At 38.5% G+C, this 23,559-nt stretch overlaps 1 protein-coding gene across 1 annotated transcript in view; it reads right to left on the bottom strand.

The window, feature by feature from the left end:
* Positions 1-23,559, bottom strand: part of LOC126262381 (protein bicaudal D) — a 115,365-nt gene that overhangs the window by 77,790 nt on the left and 14,016 nt on the right. The window contains exons 5-7 of the mRNA XM_049958977.1: positions 23,443-23,542; positions 16,636-16,820; positions 1,234-1,410 (exon numbers count right to left, since the gene is read on the bottom strand). Coding sequence (XP_049814934.1) covers positions 1,234-1,410; positions 16,636-16,820; positions 23,443-23,542 — 462 coding nt within the window. The remainder of the gene's footprint in view (positions 1-1,233; positions 1,411-16,635; positions 16,821-23,442; positions 23,543-23,559) is intronic.

Below are 23,559 nucleotides of genomic sequence, written 5' to 3'. Positions count from 1 at the left end.
CATAATTACCTAAAGAGTGGTGTTATGTAAATTTAAGATATAAACAACACAAATTAAGAAATAACGTCAAGCCTAGAGGAGGTAGTAGACAAGTGTTGAAACATGTCTCATGATCCACAAACATTGTGCTTCATGGAAGGTAGATATGAAAAACTCTGCTATAGCTTTTAAGTGAGGTTTTCAGAAAGCCAATTTTCTTGGAGGGCTATTACTGTATTATCTCATATTCAGTTCTTTATTATGGCATACTTCCATATATGCCAGAAGATGAAAATGTGTACTTGAAATACTGCGAACAGTTGAAACCAGCTGACAGTATGGAATGAAACACTTCACTTCAAATAAATTGACTACCTTTGGGGATAACATGAATAAAAGCTTAATTCATTTAGCAAACCAATGCAATTACTGCCAATAACATGGAAATGAAATAAAATCAGGAAACTGAAACTAATAACACATTTTAGTCTTTCGTAAATTTGTGAATATGCTTTAATTCATTTGATAGCTTGCAGTCACAGAAATCTGCCTTGTTTTCATTTGATGTGAGAGCTGTAAATGAAGAGACAACAGCAAAATCACAAAACATAAAAACAGGTCACGTGAAGACTACTCCCCACTACAACTCTGACTGCTTTGCACATACGTGAATCTGGCAGCCTGAGCTGGGTACCATCTGGCTGCTTGCAGCTACTGCTTATAAATCCAACAGCCACATTTCAAGTAGCAAGACGTGGGAGAAAGCGCTGCTCATATGCAACTTAAGCTCTGTACATGTGTTTGAGCCCATTGGCAACTGCTCAAACAAATCTAAATTGAAACAGTTGTGATTCCACACTCATCAAAAACACTTTGTTGTTACGAAATATTGCACAGTCTTCATCCTAAACCCTTTCACACATTTTGCTGTCAGCAGACAATTGAGTGCGGTATTTTTCTCTTGTTTATGTTTCATCGCTGCAGTATTATTCTGCAGTAGCAGGCTAAAGTAACTTCTTACCAGTAAAACAACAAAGATGTCAAAACTAAAACAATGAAAAATACCTGAAATTCTAAAAAATGTCTAGGTTTTTCCCGGTTGTCTCCCAGATAAAAAATTAAAGGGTTTTCCTGGATTTCCCAGTTTTAACAGGGTATATACTCCCTTCTACATTGTGTTCATTTCCAGAATAAAAATACAAAAGTAAATTTTAACTGAAAGAAAGAGGTTGTGTGTTTCACTAGAAGCCTGACCTGAACATTGATGCCAAATTGATCTTCAGCCTTCTGTCTTAAATGCTGCAATGAATCCACATGTGCTGCAAGTTGTACAAGTCTTGCTACAAAGGCTTTGAGCTCTCCATCTCTCTTCTCAACATGGGCTTGTGAGTCCTTTAGGTTTTGTGTCAGTTGTTGTTTCTCTGTCTCTGCCTAGAAACAGGACATATCTTACGATTAGTGAACAAGTATAGTAAGAACAAAACTACTTACATTCAAAGCAAAATGGATAAACATTCCCCCCCCCCCTCTCCTCTCTCTCTCTCTCTCTCTCTCTCTCTCTCTCTCTCTCTCTCTCACACACACACACACACACACACACACACACACACACACACACCGATCTTGAAATCCATTGATCCCATCCAGAAATAGAACCTGCAGCAATCTTGGTGCACTGTAACACAACACTAAAAATCTGTAAATTGTGTTAACAATAAACTACCAATATACGGCTTAATCCTATTCCTGTATATGCCCACTAAATGTAATTAAACAGACCACAAAGAAACCTGTTCCTTTGAAGAATGCTGATACCTCACAAGCCGTACCAAATTAATGCTATTTATCTCCTATTACTATCTTAAATTTAGTTAATTAGACTGGTGTTTTTTAAAGAAAACTTTTACTGACCTACAACCATAAATAGTGAGTTCTGTTTACAGTTTGTCACTACTTGTCATGCCACTTTTTCTTCAGCACACATTGCAGCTTGTCATGTAGCTAGCCGAACTTTTCAATCCTCAAGTTCAGATACTCAGATACTTTGTAGAAAGAGTAGCTAAGGGGGTAAGTTTTTAATTTTCTTTTGAACTGTTTGAGATTACCAATTTCTTGCATTATACTAAATGGAAGCCTTGTCAGTACTTTTCCATCAGAGTCCAACTCCACCTTTAATTCTGGACAAGAAGGAAAAGTCTATACGAAAATTGTTTTTGAGTCTTGTTGGGACTGTATACACCACAGTTCAGCTGAAACTGACATTTATTATGAGGAATAAAATCCATTACAAAGTAGATGTACTGGGATGTGAATGTAAGAATTCCAAGATCCTTGAAAAGATGTATAGCTATCTACTTTAAACAATATTCCTACTGCTCACTTATCCTCAATGAACACTATATTTGTTTTAGATGCACAGCTGCACAAGACAACAAGCAGTTTATGGCAGCAGAATGAGAGCACTTCTATGGACATAGTTTACATATGTATTGACTTAATTTTTAACTTGTTATCCAACTGGACCCCAAAACTATTTATAGGTTTTGTGTCCAGTAATGTCTAATTGTGATGTTAGCATGTCATTTCTGTTGTAGCTATTGGGCGGTGTTGGTGATAATTTTGTGAGACTGAGACTCAACGACCTGATGCAAGTCTTTCAATTGGTCAACACTTTGGAGACCTGCATATCCCTAACCTAGTCCAGTAATCAACTTCAGTTTAATGTAGATAGAACAAAATGTCATTCTTACTGAATCTTCACATCACTGACAGATGAAAGTTAGGTTAAAGGCAAGCTAAAAATCTCCATGGTTCAACCAGAATTTGATTCAGTGATCTCTCAGTTTCCAGGCATGCACTTTTTCATTGGACCACCAGGCCTGATGGCCCTTGGATGACCACATACTGTATTAAAGGACATGGGCAAAGAAGGAAGAGGCAGACCATATCTCTGTGAAGAATCAGTAACTGAGAGAAAAATGGAGACCTGCTGCTCAAAGAATGGCATATTCCAATTGAGACAACAGTTAAAAAAGTGAAAATCAGTCATAGATCAGTAATCAACATTCTGCTTGACATTTTGAACATGGCAAAGGTCACTGCAAGCTGAGTTTCATGACTGCTCATACTCATTCAAAAAGAAGGCTGAACTAAGGCATTAGTGGAAATGTTGCAGCTGTGTCAAAACAAACCAAATGACTTCTTTAGTTGCATTAACAGCAAACACAATGACTGGATACATCACTATGACCCAAGACAAAGAGGTAACATTAGCATGTGGATTCACCAATACCAAAAAAGGTGAAAATCTGACCACAGTTAAGCAAAGTGATGCTGAGGTCATAGTGTGGTTCCAACAAATTGCAAAAAGGGGAGGTTGTCAAGTCCTGGGTCATTCTGCATAGGATACTCACACATGCTCAAGGTTCCCATTCATCCGAATTGATATGGGTCAGTGTTGATTTTTAACCAAATGTCCCTTTTTGGAGACAGTGAAATGCCCCAAATTTTTGTCTTGTAGTGTCACTTTGTTCTTCTTTCAAAACTAATCACCTATCCTGACAATGCTTTGTTCACCTAAAGTTTTAGATTGATGGCCTTAAGCTTCATTCGCATGAAAAAAATAAATGGTATTGGTTATCAAATTCGATATAATGCAGCATTTCTTTCAGAAAAAAATGCAAGTGCAAACTAAATGGTAAGGTGCTGCAAATTAATGGATATGGTAAGAATGCTGCAGTGCAAAAATTCAGCATTGGGCATGGAGGTGGCACCAACATAGTGACTCACATGAAGTCCAACAAACATACAGCTGTGTCTCAGGTTAACTCTTCTAGGTCAAAAATTGCTAATTACTAGGGACCAAAAAATGTAGCATCTACTTTTGGTAAAATTTGCATTTATTTTTGTCAAAATTCACATGTACTTTTTTGTTTGTCAATGATTAGATGCACAATTTTAAAGGGTTGTCACACTATGTGAGTGAAGACAAAGAACACCTTAATCCTTTGAACTGGCTGTTAAAAACAGTGCTGATTTGGAGCTTTTTGACTGGAATGTTTGCCTTCAGAAAAACTTCAACATCTTTTTTTCCGAAATGGTCTTTGTTTTCTTTGTTTGGCTGTTTTTAAGTATTCAACAAATATAATATTGTTCTGTTCAAAACCAGCAGCATTTTCCCACTGGTGAACTGAACCCATCTGTGATTTAAGTTTTTCTCAGCATTATTTGTCTTTTCCTGTCCATTTGATGATTAAAAAATCTGCAGAATATTAATTTCCACCTTTTGTGGGCATTCACTGCTCTGTGACCCATATCTGACAATGCTATAGACAGAACTGACAAGACATGAATCACATAAGTAGAGCTGAAAGCAACTCTAATTTGAACTTTGGGGGAAGAATTTTGGGGCAGTCAAGAAACATGACATATCTTGTTTCCCAATCACTACAGCACATTGTGCGGACCCTATGTAGTGGCTGCCGGTAGCAAGCATAAACGAACAGAATTTTGACCACCACTGGGGAGACAAATGGTGCAAGGAAAGAAGCCCCCACCTCTTTCTCGCAGGGCATTAGCCTACACCCGTGTTCTGCAAAAACCATAACTGACACAACGTCACAGGGATCACCGAGCTCTCCTGGTGCTGCAAGGGTCATAATTGAAATCAGTGATGAGCCAGGAATAGTCACTTCACTCATTTCAAAGTCAGAAATGAAAACAATGAGCAACGCACAATACAAAGCATTGAGGGTGGCAGAATATTGTTAACAATGTAGGTCAGGTGGTATTCAATGCAGAAACTGTTCAAAACATTTGCCACCTAACTTACCATGTTAAAAGTGTCGGCATCATACCAAAAATTGAACTTGAGCTACCAAACAAAACATACTTGTCTTTGTGACAAAATGTTAGGTGCTAGGTCCCACAGCTGAGTACTACGCAGCATTACACAACTTGTATCTTACTATTAACAGATCATTCAGTCACCCATAATGGGCATGGCACCAGAGAATTGAGCTCATTAATACATCATGGCATTTTTGCACTTTTTATTTTTCCAATAGGTTCTTGTGTACAATTGCTTCCCAAACTGGACTTCGCCAGATGATGTAAAATACTAGCAACTGAAAATTGGTAACATTTTTCATGTTAATAAGCATAAAATAAAGCTATTTCAAACTATCTCAGATAAAATAGTTCCTCTGAATAAAATCTCTTATGGAATATAGTCTACTAATAAATTTTGCATTTTTGCATTGTGAGACAGAATTTGCATCTATTTTGCACTTATCACAAAACACAAATTTTTCTGGTCCCTAGAAATTACCTACCAGTGATGCTAGTTTCAGACAGGGAAAGTGACTTTCGGTGCAAGAAGCCACATTTGCATACCAAACAGTAACACACAATCAGAGTTTCAAGTCCATGAACCTCATCACTGACAATAATTACATCACTGTTCAACAAATGTTCTCATGCTCGTAGACAAAAACCAAATCAACTATCAAGAATACGACTGCTTTTTATTATGGAACAAATAATGAAGGAACAGAAAGAAGCAAGTTTATTTCAGTGATGATAGATTCTTCCACCCGCATGGACTTCAAGCTGTTTCCTCTGGTGGATAGATTAGATTTACTTTCATTCCAATTGATCCATAGTGAGGAGGTCCTCCAGGATGTGGAACATGTCAGAAAATCAACAGTACATGACAAATATTTACAACTAAAACAAATAAGCTAATGTGCCATTCCACAGGTCCCAAGTGGAATGATCGTCATTTTTTAATGAACACTAAGAGTCATTTTACAAATACTAATGCACTGAATTTAAAATAAAAAAGTTTTTTATTTATTTATAAGGTAATAAACAAGTAATACAACTACTGTAATACTTATTTACAATGAACACATTACTGCACTGAAATGGTGCAGAAGTTAGATTATACTTACACACACACACACACACACACACACACACACACAAATTTTCAATGAACACATTACTGCACTGAAATTGTGCAGAAGTTATGTTGTACTTATATACAAATCAGTTGGTTTTACTAAGAAATTCATCAATGGAGTAGAAGGAGTTGGTCACCAATAAATCCTTTAGGCTTCTCTTAAACTGAATTTCATTGGTTGTTAAGCTTTTTATGGCTGCTGGCAAGTTATTGAAAATGTGTGTTCCTGAATAATGCACACCTTTTTGTACTAGACTAAGTGACTTTAAATCCTTGTGAAGATTACTCTTATTCCTAGTATTGATTCCATGAATTGAGCTGTTGGTTTGAAAAAGTGATATATTTTTAGTGACAAATTTCATTAAGGAATAAATATATTGGGAAGCAGTAGTTAGTATCCCTAGTTCCCTAAACAGGCTTCTGCAGGATGTTCTTGAGTTCACACCACATATAATTCTTACTGCACGTTTTTGTGCCCGGAAAACTTTAGCTTGGCTTGATGAATTACCCCAAAAAATAATCCCATATGACATTATGGAACGAAAGTAAGCATAGTATGCCAGCTTTTTCATTTTTATATCCCCTATGTTTGACAAAATTCGCATTGCAAACAGAGATTTGTTAAGATGCTTCAGCAGTTCTGTGGTGTGCTCCTCCCAATTGAATAGGTTCTACCAAACAGATAGAGGCATCAGAGAGTAAGTATTAGAGCTGGTAAAGTTTGATGATGAAAGTGCACAGCACCTGACTTGATATTTCTTGGAAAAGATCAATCTTACGAAAAAGGTAGTAGCAATTATGGAAGACAACACAAATATCAATTATGGAGGAATAAAAAAGAAATGTGAAAACAATGTTTATTTTAAACAGCAGGAAAAGAGAAAACATAAGATAATATGAATATGATGCTTTGCTCATATTGTGTATAATGCTGTCCAAAGTGGATATATTCATGAATGGTGTGAACCATTTCTTGAACCTCTTCAGCCAATAGAATGAATTGCCCTAAATAAACCCACCAGTTGTTAAAGAATTGTATAGTTTTATAAAATCTGATATCCTGTACATCACAATGAATGAGGGAAAACTATTTGATGGGAACTGTTGTGTAAGTACCTGGTGGTTATAATTACATTTTCTCTATTTAACACATAATAAAATGGTACGAAGCCCATGCCTACCACAGTAGTAAAAAGTTTATGTGCCAACTAGCTCTGCAGATGATGAAGAGATTGATGAAGTGTATGATGAGATAAAAGAAAATATTCAGATAGTGAAGTGAGACGAAAATTTAATAGTCATGGGTGACTGGAACTCAATAGTAGGAAAAGGAAGAGAAGGAAACACAGAAGGTGAATATGGAATGGGAGTAATGAATGAAAGAGGAAGCCGCCTGGTAAAATTCTGCACAGAGCAAAACTTAATCATAGCTCACACTTGGTTCTAGAATCATGAAAGAGGGTTGTATACATGAAAGAAGCCTGGAGATACTAGAAGGTGTCAGATAGATTATATAATGGTAAGACATGAGATTCAGGAACCAGGTTTTAAATTATAAGAGATTTCCACGGGCAGATGTGGACTCTGACCACAATCTATTGGTTATGAACTGTAGATTAAAACTGAAAAAACTGCAAAAAGGTGGGAATTTGAGGAGATGGGACCTGGATGAACTGAAAGAACCAGAGGTTGTACAGAGTTTCAGGGAAAGCGTTACGGAACGTTTGACAAGGGGAAAGAAATACAGTAGAAGAAGAATGGGTAGCTCTGAGGGATGAAGTAGTGAAGGCAGCAGACGATCAAGTAGGTAAAAAGACGAGGGCTAATAGAAATCCTTGGGTAACAGAAGAAATATTGAATTTAATTGATGAAAGGAGAAAATATAAAAATGCAGTAAATGAAGCAGGCAAAAAGGAATACAAACGTCTCAAAAATGAGATCGACAGGAAGTGCAAAATGGCCAAGCAGGGATGGCTAGAGGACAAATGTAAGGATGTAGAGGCTTGTCTCACTAGGGGTAAGATAGATACTGCCTACAGGAAAATTAAAGAGACCTTTGGAGAGAAGAGAACCACTTGTATGAATATCAAGAGCTCAGATGGCAACCCAGTTCTAAGCAAAGAAGGGAAGGCAGAAAGGTGGAAGGAGTATATAGAGGGTTAATACAAGGGCAATGTAAAGGGTGTTTCAAAAATGACCGGTATATTTGAAACAGCAATAAAAACTTAACGAGCAGCGATAGAAATACACCGTTTGTTGCAATATGCTTGGGACAACAGTACATTTTCAGGCAGACAAACTTTCGAAATTACAGTAGTTACAATTTTCAACAATAGATGGCGCTGCGGTCTGGGAAACTCTATAGTACGATATTTTCCACATATCCACCATGCGTAGCAATAATATGGCGTAGTCTCTGAATGAAATTACCAGAAACCTTTGACAACGTGTCTGGCGGAATGGCTTCACATGCAGATGAGATGTACTGCTTCAGCTGTTCAATTGTTTCTGGATTTTGGCGGTACACCTGGTCTTTCAAGTGTCCCCACAGAAAGAAGTCACAGGGGTTCATGTCTGGCGAATAGGGAGGCCAATCCACGCCGCCTCCTGTATGTTTCGGATAGCCCAAAGCAATCACACGATCATCGAAATATTCATTCAGGAAATTAAAGACGTCGGCCGTGCGATGTGGCCGGGCACCATCTTGCACAAACTACGAGGTGTTCACAGTGTCGTCTAAGGCAGTTTGTACCGCCACAAATTCACGAAGAATGTCCAGATAGCGTGATGCAGTAATCGTTTCGGATCTGAAAAATGGGCCAATGATTCCTTTGGAAGAAATGACGGCCCAGACCAGTACTTTTTGAGGATGCAGGGACGATGGGACTGCAACATGGGGCTTTTCGGTTCCCCATATGCGCCAGTTCTGGTTATTGACGAAGCCGTCCAGGTAAAAATAAGCTTCGTCAGTAAACCAAATGCTGCCCACATGCATATCGCCGTCATCAATCCTGTGCACTATATCGTTAGCGAATGTCTCTCGTACAGCAATGGTAGCGGTGCTGAGGGGTTGCCGCGTTTGAATTTTGTATGGATAGAGGTGTAAACTCTGGCGCATGAGACGATATGTGGACGTTGGCGTCATTTGGACCGCAGCTGCAACACGGCGAACGGAAACCCGAGGCCGCTGTTGGATCACCTGCTGCACTAGCTGCGCGTTGCCCTCTGTGGTTGCCGCACGAGGTCGCCCTACCTTTCCAGCACGTTCATCCGTCACGTTCCCAGTCCGTTGAAATTTTTCAAACAGATCCTTTATTGTATCGCTTTTCGGTCCTTTGGTTACATTAAACCTCCGTTGAAAACTTCGTCTTGTTGCAACAACACTGTGTTCTAGGCGGTGGAATTCCAACACCAGAAAAATCCTCTGTTCTAAGGAATAAACCATGTTGTCTACAGCACACTTGCACGTTGTGAACAGCACACACTTACAGCAGAAAGACGACGTACAGAATGGCGCACCCACAGACTGCGTTGTCTTCTATATCTTTCACATCACTTGCAGCGCCATCTGTTGTTGAAAATTGTAACTACTGTCATTTCGAAAGTTTGTCCGCCTGAAAATGTACTGTTGTCCCAAGCATATTGCAACAAACGGTGTATTTCTATCGCTGCTCGTTTAGTTTTTATTGCCGTTTCAAATATACCGGTCATTTTTGAAACACCCTGTACTTGAGGACAATATTATGGAAATGGAAGAGGACATAGATGAACATGAAATGAGAGATATGGTACTGCGTGAAGAGTTTGACAGAGCACTGAAAGACCTAAGTCGAAACAAGGCCCCGCGGGTAGACAACATTCCATTAAAACTACTGACAGCCTTGGGAGAGCCAGCCCTGACAAAAATCTACCATCTGGTGAGCAAGATGTATGAGACAGGCAAAATACCCTAGGACTACAAGAAGAATATAATAACTACAATCCCAAAGAAAGCAGGTGTTGACAGATGTGAAAATTACCGAACTATCAGTTTGATAAGTCACAGCTGCAAAATACTAACACGAATTCTTTACAGACAAATGGAAAATCTGGTAGAAGCCGACCTTGGGGAAGATGAGTTTGGATTTCGTAGAAATGAGGGAACACGTGAGGCAATACTGACCCTACGACATATTTTAGAAAATAGATTAAGGAAAAGCAAACCTACATTTCTAGCATTTGTAGACTTAGAGAAATGCTTTTGACAACGATGACTGGAATACTCCCTTTCATATTCTGATGGTGACAGGGGTCAAATACAGGGAGCAAAAGGGTATTTACAATTTGTAAAGAAACCAGATGACAGATGTAAGAGTCAAGGGGCATGAAAGGGAACAGTGATTGGGAAGGGAGTGAGACAGGGTTGTTGTCTCTCCCCGATGTTATTCAATCTGTATATTGAGCAAGCAGTAAAGGAAACAAAAGAAAATTTGGAGTAAGAATTAAAATCCACGGAGAAGAAATAAAAACTTTGAGGTTCACCAATGACATTGTAATTCTGTCAGAGACAGCAAAGGACTTGGAAGAGCAGCTGAACCGAATGGACAGTGTCTCGAAAGGAGGATATAAGATGAAAATCAACAAAAGAAAAACGAGGATAATGAAATGTAGTCAAATTAAATCGGGTGATGCTGCGGGAATTAGATTAGGAAATGAGACACTTAAAGTAGTAAGCAAGTTTTGCTATTTGGGGAACAAAATAACTGATGATGGTCGAAGTAGAGACGATATAAAATGTAGACTGGCAATGGCAAGGAAGCATTTCTGAAGAAGAGAAATTTGTTAACATCGAGTATAGATTTAAGTGTCAGGAAGTCGTTTCTGAAAGTATTTGTATGGAGTGTAGCCATGTATGGAAGTGAAATGTGGACGATAAATAGTTTCAACAAGAAGAGAATAGAAGCTTTCGAAATGTGGTGCTACAAAAGAATGCTGAAGATTAGGTGGGTAGATCACATAACTAATGAGGAGGTATTGAATAGAATTGGAGAGAAGAGAAATTTGTGGCACAACTTGACTAGAACAAATCGGTTGGCAGGGCATATTCTGAGGCATCAAGGGATCACCAAGAGATGAATACATTAAACAGATCAGAAGGATGTAGGTCGCAGTATGTACTGGGAGATGAAGAAGCTTGCACAGGATAGAGTAGCATGGAGAGCTGCATCAAACCAGTCTCTGGAGTGAAGACCACAACAACAACAAGAACAACAAAAACAACATGGAAATTAATTACCACACGGGGACCAAACTTGGTAGCATAATGTCAAGGATGGGGAAAATAAATAATGCAGAATCAATTCAAATGAAACACTGTTAATGTGCTGCTATGGTTCATCATACCATTACATACCAGTACCATTACTGATACAAAATGGGCTCAATCTGGCACCCATCAGTGTCTAGAAGAGTCTGAAGGCACAGGAATGCATTCTGCGTAGCAGACTAAATGATGTCCATAGGTATGCACGCTACCTCTCTTGATATGTTGCGCTTCAGATCAGCATGTGTGTGAATGTTCCCCTAGCAAACCCTATCCTTCAGGTAGCCCCACAACCAGAAATCACAGGAAGTGAGATCAGGTGATCGAGTCCGCCAAGCATTTGGAAATGATCAGCTGATAAAGGAATTGTTTCCAAATTTCTTTCAGAGAAGCAGGTGAACTTCGTGAGTGATGTGCGGTAGGGCCCCATGTTGTATGAAAACTGTCAAGTTCAATGCGTCTCTCCTGTAGGGTGGGTATGACATGCTGGCGAAGCATATTGCAGTAATACTGGCCAGTCACACTGCCCGTCTTTGGTCCTTGAGTGCCAACCTGTTCAAAAAAGAATGGGTCAATGATCAATGTAGCCATGAAGCCACACCTTATGGTGACACATTCACCATACAGAGGAACTTCATGCACACTGACTGAAGGTGAAGATGCCCACACTTGGCAATTCTGTGTGTTCACCTCATCTGTCAGAGAAAAATGAGCTTTGTCTGTCCATAGAATGGTCCAGGCCCAGCCCTTGTCAACTTCAATCCTTGTGAGAAAGAGAGTGAAGTCAACATGTCATTGTGTGTACTGTGGTGCAAACTGCTGTACAATATGGATCTTATACAGATATCATTTGAGAATGGCTCGGAACACGCATAGTGGACCGAGGGATGTTCACCTGTTATGACACAGCACACGCACTGTCTGACGATCGGGTATTGCACACAGTGTTGTCTGCCATAGCAATAGCGATTTCATGAACCATTTGTGGTGCAACTTATCATCAGCCTCTTCCCGGAGTGACGCCCAGCTGATTTGAATTACTTCATCATGATCCGCATGGCAGGTGGAGAAAAAGGACCCTTCTGTAATCCTTTCAGCCTGCGATATTCTTGAAGTGTAGCTGCAGCATTACTGTTGTTTTGGTAATACCAATAATGCCCTGCTCCTTTTGTCCAACAAGTGCACTGCAACTGCTCAGGTGTGTGAGACTATGAATCACGATGAATGATCACAGCACATGGTGGCCATAGTTGGAACTGGTCAGTGGTGCTGTGATGCATGGAAATCGTGCACCCCATACTCTGGACATTAATGCTACCAAGTTTGGTACTCGTCCTGTAATTAGTTTCTGCATTATAACACATTCAATAGGGAAAGTTTAATAATAACCACACAGTATATACTGAGAAGGTAAAGTGCTGGACTGGAATATGAAATGTTAACATCAATGAAAAATTGCAGGCAATTTTCACAATGAGCAGGTGTGCTAAAAACATATTAGAAGTTTGGTTGAATTTTCACTGATTGCTATAGGTTCTAATACATCTTTTGAAAAAGTGTTTTCAGTAATTAAAGCGTTTTGGACAGATGAATAAGCAGATTCAAGTTAGAAACAGCAATAGCTTTGACAATGATAAAAACCACATTTGTTTGCCTACCTTATATGGGCTTTTACGATCTGATCCTTAATGAAAATATACTTCTACAGGAAACACATACCACTAACAAGCACTACTAAGGACCAGCGAGGCTGTACCATCATTTTCAATGCAGAATGTGAGACATCTGAATTTACATTTACAATCAAATTTTATATGCAATAGTGCTATTAAACTGTATGGCAGACTGTGTGAAACTAAATTAATATTAAGCCTATACTGACAGTAATTCTACTGCTTCCAGTATTTTGCTCCTTTGCGCTGGACTTTTGTGCATTATTTTCAAAATGTCCTGTATCTGATCAAAAATAATACTGGAATTTGGTTTAGGAATAAGAAATGAGAGAGGTGAATGACTAGCCTAATTAGTTTCTGTAAAGAAAATTCATTAGCAGTGGGTAACATCATTTGAACACCACAAAAGGAGATGTTACACATGGATATCAAATTTGAATAGGGAAAGATATAAGCTGGAATACATCCTGATGCAAAAAAAGCTTTAGGAACTGTTTGAAAACTGCCAAAGCTTATCCAGGAGCAGATACAAACTCAGACCACAACCTAGTAGTGGGAGAAATACAAGTGAAGTTGAAAAAAAGTCTGAAGAGGTAAAGCAAAAGAAAGACTAAACATAGAAAGACTCAAAGAGGTAGGTAAGGCATGAGATTTGGAAAACAGATTTATGGAAAAAAGGAAAAGAGGTAGTGTTGCTGAAATTGTTAACAACAAATGGATAAAAATGAGGATATGACTTATGGACTCTGCCAAAGAAGTACTAGGAATCAGAGTATCCCAAAGTACCAGGAAAGAATGGATAACAGGAAACATGTTGAAAAAGATGGAAGAGCGAAGAAAGTGGAAGAAAATGTGGAAAAATGTAGAAACTGAAGAAGGGAAAAAGAGGTACAGGAAACTGAATAATGAATTAAGAAGAGAAACTGAAGAAGCAAGGAAAAATGGATGAAACAGAAATGCAATGAAATAGAGAAAATGGAGAAAGAGGGGAAGTATGAAATGATGTATAGACTGGCTTAGTGAAATAGTTTTTGAATGTAAAAGAAAGAGGAGTAACATGGAAATAGAAAGAGCAAATGGTACTCTAGCAGAAGAACCACAGGAGGTTTTGAACAGATGGCAAGAATATATTGAATGAAATACAAAGTGAAATTAAAGTTGAAGAGGAGCAATATGTGCTGGAAGATGGAAAGGGATTCACCATCTTGGAAGCAGAAGTAGAAAAGGCACTGGAGGAGATGAAGAATAGGAAGGCATGAGGAATTGATGATTTGCCAGCAGAACTGTTGAATAGTCTGGGAAACAAGGCAAGAAAAGAAGTAGTCTACCTCTGTAATGAGATATATGGCAAAGGGGAATGGCCTGACGGCTTTCTTGCAACAGTTATGATACCAATAGAGAAAAAGAGAAACACTAAAAAATGTGAAGAGCTTAGGACCATCAGTCTAATTTTTCATGCAGCTAAAGTGTTGCTGAGAGTGCTGAATAGAAGGCTATATGGCAAGCTGGATAGAGGGATTGAGAGGAGCAGTTCAGATTTAGAAGAGAAAAAGGAACAAGAGATGCTATTGGCCTGTTAAGAACTATGAGGGAACTATAGGGGAAAGATATATGGAAAAAGGTTGAGAAATCTTTGCTGTTTTTATAAATTTAGAAAAGGCGTCTGACAGAGTTCAGTGGAACAAGTTGATGGATATTTTGAAGAGGCAAGGAGCAGACTGGAAAGAGAAACGCCTGATACAGGTAAGTAAGGATAAGGATTAGAAATGAAATGTCAGAAGGAAGCAGCATTGGGTGAGGTGTTAGACAAGGTTGTTGCCTTTCCCCACTGTTGTTTAACACATACCTTGAAGAGACTATTGCGAAAGGCTTAGATGGGAAAAGAGGAATATGTATTGGTGGAAAGAGAATAGAATGTATAACATTTGCTGATGACATGGTATTAGTGGCAAAAAGTGAGTGGACAGTGAGTAACATGCTGAAAGATCTGAATGAAGCTTGTGTGGAATATGGGATGCAAATAAACACAGCAAAAACAAAGAGTATGGTCATCAGTTTAAGACACAGACTGTCCAGTATTAAAATAGGACAAGCTACCATTAGCCAAGTAAGTGGATTTAAATATCTTGGAAGCACAATAACTGAAGACTTGAGATGTCACCAGGAGGTGAAAACTCGAATTGTCATAGTGAAGGAGGCATTCAACAGAAAGGGAAGACTGTTGTGTGGCAAATTAGATAAAGGTCTAAGGAAAAGGCTTGGAAAATGTTTTGTCTGGAGTGCAGCACTATATGGGGCAGAAGCACGGATGCTGGGATGAGAGGATGAAAAAAGGTTAGAAACATTTGAGATGTGGATGTGGAGGAGAATGGAGAGAATAAGTTGGATGGAAAGAGTGAGTGATGAAAGGGTATTGGAAAGGGTTAGTGAGAGCTGGATGGAAAGAATAAGTAATGAAAGAGAACTGGAAAAGGTTAGTGAGAGAAGATGTCTGCTGAAGGTTATAAGAGAAAGGAAAAAGAACTGGTTGTGACATTCATAAAGAAGGAAGTGCTTGCTAGCAGATGCTTTGGAAGTACTGGTTTGTGGGAGAAGACTGAGAGGAAGAAGGAGATACAAGATTATAGGTGACATAAAGGGAAGAGGAAATTATGCAGACCTGAAGAAGATGGCAGAAGACCAAACAGCCTGGAGAACTACCATGTGAAAACCTGCCTTTTGGCAGAACACTAATGATGATGGAATCCTAAATTTGCTGCTTCTTTCAGCTATCAAATTTCTCTCACCCTCCATTTTTCCCAATACGATACCCAGTGACACAGTCTTCTCTTGTTGAAGGTCTCTGCAAAGTCATCCATCATTGGGAAAATATGTCACTTTGAAGAGGGAATATATAGAAGGACTAACACCATCACCTAGTTTTGTGGTCAAAACTATGGTTCCAACATGGTGATAATTAAAACTTTGTGACTATCCTTTGTATTGTGTGACCTAAAGCATCTAATCACCTTTACTGCATCCAATATCTTCTACATTCATTGTTCACTTAATTGTGGTTCTTAAACACTTTCACCATCTGAAAATACATTCATAAAATTCATTTCATTCCAATCTGTTCATCTCCAATTGTTGTTTAAGTTTTCCATCACCCAGTTTTCTTTCTCAAATTAACCATACATACAGTGACAAATGCTATTAAATGTCACACAGTTAATAATGGACATACAACAGACATAAACTGTATTCTCATACATCCTTTTAATTTCATAAGCAAGAGACAATTGTCGACTGCAAGTTATCCCCATTTTACTACCATGGAACAACATTCCATCCCATACTGACCACTAAATAAATCACATATCTTAAATAAATGAGAAGCCAATAAAATCATTCGATCCACTTAACACAAATGTCTTCTGGGAGCCACATCCTCAATTTGATTGGACAGCCAACATGTCACAAGAAAGTTCACTTTTTGATAACAAGAACACATATTTAATAAGCAGCAGAAAGACACAAATAAAATGCAACTCAGACACTAGGTTTTTTTTTTTTTTAGGTTTTTCAACAACAAATGAGAGGAAACTGGACTATCCAAGGAACAGGAAGGAAATTCATCAAGAAAGATACAGCAGAACAATCCAAGGTGATTCAGCAATTAAATGAGGCTAAAATGACTGAAGTGTACTACAACTGCAATAAGAAAAACTGATTACTTGTTCCAGTTGCTTCTCAAGCTTTTTGAGTTCATTGAGATGAATCTCACTGAAGAGGTCCACTTGTCTGTCATCAGGAGAACTAATATCCGCAACAGAATCACTCTTCAGATCAGCCTCAATGCGCCTCAGTACGGGAAGATCATCCTCCCCATCACTGCCAACAGTGTGGTCATCGGTAATACCTGTGTCACATTTCAAATGATAAAGCACTCATGAGGTAAAAATATTTAAAAAATATCTTCATTACAATACTTTATACATTTGATATGTAGGGCCCAGATTTTCATGTAATATCAACATGCAAAAATGTACAGATTTATGCAATGAAAACTGGTAAAATACATATCATCACCAAAATATTTTCAAAAATATTTAACATAAAACAATTATTTCAAATGAAATGAACTTCTAGATCACACCATAGATTACTATATTGCTTTAATATGCACTCTTAATATGGACTTAAATAGGACATAAAGAGGAAAAGTACTTTAAGAAAGCACATTTTACATTACTAATGTTTTATTTTGAAAGTTATATTGCACTACCGGTAATAATATAAATTAATTTTGTTCATGTCTGTTTACTAAAATGTCCATTTTCACTGAAGTTACTAAGGTATCCTAAACACCCTCTCATTTTGAAATGCAACGAACAACCACATAATTCTACAAAGTCTCAGAAGTCAAAGAATGCCATTGATCAGAAAGAATGTTTTTATAGGAGGAAAATATCTTCACATCACAGGATGTTAATGGAACAAATTTTAGGAGATGAAACATTCCTGGAGAGATATCTGTCAAAGTGTCTTCTCCCCAACTGAGCATATTACAGATAGTATGCAGAAGTCAAGTAGCCTGAATTTCTTGCCAAAATAGTGTCAAACTTATTCACTAGCCAGTGCCAAACATCACTTCTAATGTCACTCAGTTACAGTTGGGCTGCTAAAAGAGTGTCTCTGACAGCAGGCAGCTATATCGTCAATGCAACATGCAGCTGTTTGTCATTATGCAGTGTCAGTCGCCCGACCAGGAAAATCATACCCGAAAATTTAAAGAGCCATTGTAACGCCACACTATTGAAGCATGAAACACCACCACTAACCCTGAAGGCAGAAACACACATACTTTATGATTAAAAAGGCTTGGAAAAATATGTCAAAATAAAGTAAAGATTAAACAATAGAAAGTCCAGGTAGGAATCTCAACAACGTACAAAAATACAGACTGCTACTTACCGTAAAGAAGACATGTCAAGTTGCACAATTAAAAGACAATCACATAAAGCTTTCAGCCGAGCCTTCGTCAGTAACACACACACACACACACACACACACACACACACACACACACAAAAGCTAGCATACCTCATGCGCACATGACTTATTTTTTTACATTGTTAAAGTATAAAGATTATGATGTTTCAGTATTTTTACTGTGTCTTGTGGAAGATGTCAGACTCCACAGTCTTCAAAGGGACTGTGGCAATATTTGTGACAAAGCATGACAATATTTTTCTGTTTTTTTGGAAGTAATACTCCCACCTCACACACAAAATCTTGACATCTTTTCATTTAAAACTATTATTTCTGTCTGCAACATATGATTTCACCTAAGCCTGCATGATTTTTGTTGCACTGAAATAGTAATGATATAGCAGAAAGCACATCACTCCATGACCATTTTCTTCTGCAGAGCTTTATCAACATTGTAAACATTACATGATTCATGCTCCGTCGCAGATTCCAGCAGTTCTGCCTTTTTTGTTTCCCTATCAAATGAGTCTATGCTGTTCATCTCTATCTAGTCCACAGTGTCACTCTTCCTACTGCTGCATGTAGGGGTTCATTGAACAGAAGAGAGCAATATGGTGCATTACTGAATATTATAGTTTTATGTTTTATTTTTGGAAACTAAGAGCCTACAAACCACTCTTTAAATTTCATTGTCATCATTTCCTCACGGTAGTCCCCAGATATCTTTGATGTAAACAGCAGCAAAGCATTTGGAAGAAACCAACCAACTGTCCCAGCACATAAAGGAATGAACTGCCTGTCTTTTTCCAATTGGTTCATTTTCCTCATTCAGAGTCGTCAGTCTATGCAGTTAGCTTGAATAATCAGCATTTACCTATGCTTTGTCCAACCAAACATTTTTTGAGCTTCGCATTTAAGATACTCCTTCAAGAAATAGAATCTCCAGGTAACAATATCCTCTTGTTTGAACATAACTCTTCTTTCAGAAAATGTTTTCCATCGAAACCCTGTCCTCTTTAGTACTGCTGAAAGACTGGTTTTTCTTATAATAATAATAATAATAATAATAATAATGATGATGAAACTGGTTATCTCGTACCGAGGGAAGCAGCTTCTTCTGGGAGGGATATTTTTCCTTGTGTAATAGTCATATACATATCACCAAATTGCATTCTGCTGAAAATCAGCCCGTTCCACTGTTTTAGCAGCACACATTCAGGTATTTCTGGAGTCAAAAAGAGTAGCTGTTGGTTCCTGTAGATCTTCAGCACACTTGCCCCTAATTATTTTCATCACAGAGGTTGTTCCAATTTCCAGAACTGCAGCTAATCATTTGACAACATTCAATAATGATATAGGTGACCAGCTGTTATCCCTTTCTTCTCCAAAACAGCATTGCACAATATGTACGAGCTCACAAGATGGACTCTTTATGGCAGCACCCCTACCTATTTTCCTGCAACTTGAAGGTGATGCCATATCACATACATTTGATATTAACAATGTGACACTTTACACTGCACCACTAATACAAACTGAATCGGTAACTCGCTTTCCATGACAAACAATGGGTACGTGACACTGAGAGTTGTAGGGATGGCAACTTGGCACCATCAGTGGGGCAACATTTACAAATTTTAGAGCCTATACATACTGGCATTAGTGGTTCCCTCCACACAATATGCTCCACATGCATGAAGTGTCAGGAACATTCTTACAGCTCCCTGACTACAGCTTTTGACCTTTTCGACAATTTCTGCAAAGGCAATGTGATAGATTGTAATTCTTTAATGTTGCTGCCAAGGAAAAAACATTTGGTATGGATGCATGCCTTAGCACTTTTGATTTCATGTTCAGTGAAAGCATTTAGTTCCTCTTGTTCTGTAATTGTAGATTCTCTCAGAAATTAACAAATCACAGATGTAACCATTGAAAATGCTCATTACAGAAAATGACAGCTTCAATCCATACACCTCACCTCATTAAAACTGGTTCAGGTGGGAACATTGGATTTGGCAGCAGTTCTCTATAGAGTGATACAAAATGTGAAGCTTTGAGACATACTGTCCTGGTATATGAAATTATTTTATTTACTTCTTGATATCTGTTGCATGGTTCTTCAGCAATATGTTGAAGTGCATGGGCCAGAGAGGTGAAGTGGACTGTGCGGAGGGAATAAGAGTAGGGCACACGCTGCCTTCAGCATGTAGGATAAAGCATCCAAATACATAACAACATTTTTTTCTTATTTAATACCCTTATGTCCAGCATTGCCACAGCACAAAACGAGCTGCTGTTGAATGATCTTTGCATTCCAAAACTTTGTAGGAAATCAAAAGTGGATTTGAGGCTGCTTCATCATCCAGCTTGCCAACAAATTCCCAATTAAACATCCACATTGGTTTGTCGTTTTGTCGACAGCTAACCGTATGTGATGATTACTTATATGGTACCACATGTTTTTCAGATCATCCTCATAACAAAAATCTAATGTTTTCCTTAATGTCAAGTCATTAGGAATCTACTGTCCACAGCACTTTTGTAAGAATGTGTGATATCCAGGCACTTGCACTTTGCATCATGGAATGTTTGCAGTACCACAGGAGAGGACATAGCATGGAAAAATTCATTTATGGATTATGAATTCTTTTGCATCTTCATCACTAATATTTACTTCTTAAATGACTACACTTCTTTATTCTTTGTTTGTGCATGTCTTTGTATATGCTGGTGAAGTTGGGACCACACAGAGCACTGGAACTGTTTATTGCATGCTTGATGTGGAATCATCATCAGCAGTGAAAGTGTTGGCCACTGCAAACTAAGAATTTAATTTAGATAATAATTTTGATTCTGCAGGAGGCACCATAAATACAAAAAGTCGTGAACTTTTAAGAAGGTCTATTTGGAAAACTTCGACTTCGCGCATTCATTCCCTAGTTATGGTTTATAGAAGTCACTAGTGGTCTGAAAACTTTGGGCTACAAGTCTTTTGTTAGCCTCAATGCCAGTTGGTTGGTTTGTGGGATTAAAGGGACCAGACTGCAACGGTCATCGGTCCCTTGTTCCAAAACTTAAAAACTACCACACAGAGTAAAAAAATGGATAATAGAGACAACAGACAACACAGGACAAGAAAAACTCAGACAAAGAACAGACATAACAAATTAAAATCACACAGAGTGTGGCGGTGGTTGGCCGACCATAGAATAAAAAAGGAAAAGCCAACCACCGAGAACACATTAAAAACTCAGTTTAAAACCGTAGGCCAAAGGCCAGAATCAACACAAAACAATAAAATAAAACATAAACACTCAAATTAAATGATAAAAACCCCCTGCCCGAATAAAACGTAAAACTAAGCCAGCCATAGCAGGGTCATCAGTTTAAAGGGCAGGGAGCGTATCAGGCAGCGCAAATGTCTGCCTGACCACAGCTAAAAGGGGGCAGGCCAACAAAATGTAGGCCACTGAAAAGCCGCCCCGCAGCGACACAGAGGAGGGTCCTTAACAGTGTGTCAGCCAAGAGTGGCCAATGCGGAGCCGACAAAGGACGACTGAGTCCCTGCGGTTGGCTCGCATGGATGACCGCCACACAGTCGTCGTCTCCTTAATGGCACGGAGTTTATTGGGCGTGATCCGATCGCACCATTCAGTGTCCCAAAGCGCAAAAACTTTTCGGTGGAGGACTGCTCGCAAATCAGTCTCTGGGAGGCCAATGTCCATAGATGGTTTACTGATGGCCTCTTTCGCCAGGCGGTCAACATATTCATTGCCCGGAATCTCAATGCCAGTCTCAATAGCATATGAAGCCCTTTAACTCTGCACAATAATGGTAACTACATTGCTACACACAATGTTGTTATTGTATCTGCTTTGCTTTTGGAAAACGAAATTCCAAATCTTAAAAAATTAAACACATTCATACCCTTCATAATGCAACTCACAGTGCAATTAACCACATTTTACTGGACTAGAATGTGATTTTTAAAGATAATTTACTCCCTGTCTAAATTTAGAGGTACATCAAATTCAGATACTTTTCTAAGATAGCGGGCTACTGAGAGTGTGGGGAAATATTATGAAGGATAAAAAAAGGCAATAATGTGTAATTGTATGTAGCATAAAGCTAAAGTATATAAATACACACAATTATAGTGAAATAGGTAATGATAACATGACCCGCCAGGTTAGCCGAGAGCGTTAATGCGCTGCTTCCTGGACTCAGGTAGGCGCACCAGCCCTGGATCAAATCTGCCTGGTGGATTAACGACGAGGGCCGGTGTGCCAGCCAGCCTGAATGTGGTTTTTAGGCAGTTTTCCACATCCCTCTAGGTGAATACCGGGCTGGTCCCGATGTCCCGCCTCAGTTACATGACTCGCAGATATTTGAAACACATTTGCACTATTTCATGATTTACACTAGACGCAGATTGCTGGGGTACACTCATTCCATCCCGGAGGGGGGGGGGGGGGGGGGATGAGATGGCGGCAGAAAGGGAACCCGGCCACCCCTTCAAATTAACCAAGCCAATTCCATACTTAACCCTGCCGACCCTGTGCACGATGCCAGACAAAGGCAGTAGCAAAAGAAGGTAATAATTACATGATAATATAACAACACTGGTAACACAATTCATAAACATTTACACTTTTCACATGTGTAGGAGCAAAGGAAAAGAATATGTAATTATGTAAAAATCCATGCTCTAATGATTTGACACCATGCATGAACATGTAGATATCACTTATTAGAAAACAAATTGCAAAACCATTAAAAATATAAATTTCACTCATCTATAGACAGGTATTAAAACTTTGCTGTCGTGAAGAATTACATGACGATGTTAAAAATTTCTGTGCATGTAAAAGATATTAGATAAGCATTCTCCTTAGTGGTCATTCAATAGATATTCAAAGGGGGGAAAGCAGAAGTCAAGCCAGAATGGTCCCAACTTTAGTGAGAGGACAGGCAGAGACAACAGGCTTATCTCATCCTTGTATCCCCTTTCGTCCTTAGTTGTGTCTCCTCAAACTGGGGTCAGAGTGAACTACAATCCTTTTTTCAACCTTTCCCCATTCAACACTCTTTCCTCCTCAAGGAAGGAACTTACAGTTCTGAGAGCTGTGTAAAGTTTCTTTTTACTTCAATTGTATCTATTGGCAGTATTTTGAATTTTGTCTTCTGAAGATGGAAACTGGCTAGTCATTCTGACAATCTGTAATTTTAGTTTTCAAGTGAATACATAAGCTATAAGTGGAGACATTTTGAAATAATTAGTAAAAGGAAATGTGTTAACAGATTTGAACAATGTCTGATAAAAAGGAGTGAAGGGAGAACAACAAAATATTTATGAGAGCCAGCATCCAAAAATTAAAGCAAAGGACTGTTAGTAAAAACAGTAGAATTTACACAATTATTTCATAAAATTACACCACTAAAAGATCATTCGGTGTCTTTTGAAGAAAATTTTGTGATACTGTTTTCAAAGTCAGTTCACAATATTTAAAAATATTATAAAAGAAACATTTTTTTCTGCAGTTACTTACCTCTAATGCTAAATGCTAAATTACTCAGGTTATACATGGATTCATTATTGATGTGTTTGTCCAATTCCTTCTTCAATGCATATTTTGCTTCACGTTCTGCCTAAAACAGAACAGTTG

This window comes from Schistocerca nitens, chromosome 6, assembly GCF_023898315.1.
Source record: "Schistocerca nitens isolate TAMUIC-IGC-003100 chromosome 6, iqSchNite1.1, whole genome shotgun sequence".
NCBI classification, from domain to species: Eukaryota; Metazoa; Arthropoda; class Insecta; order Orthoptera; family Acrididae; genus Schistocerca; species Schistocerca nitens.
This window is presented reverse-complemented; position numbering and strand designations above follow the sequence as displayed.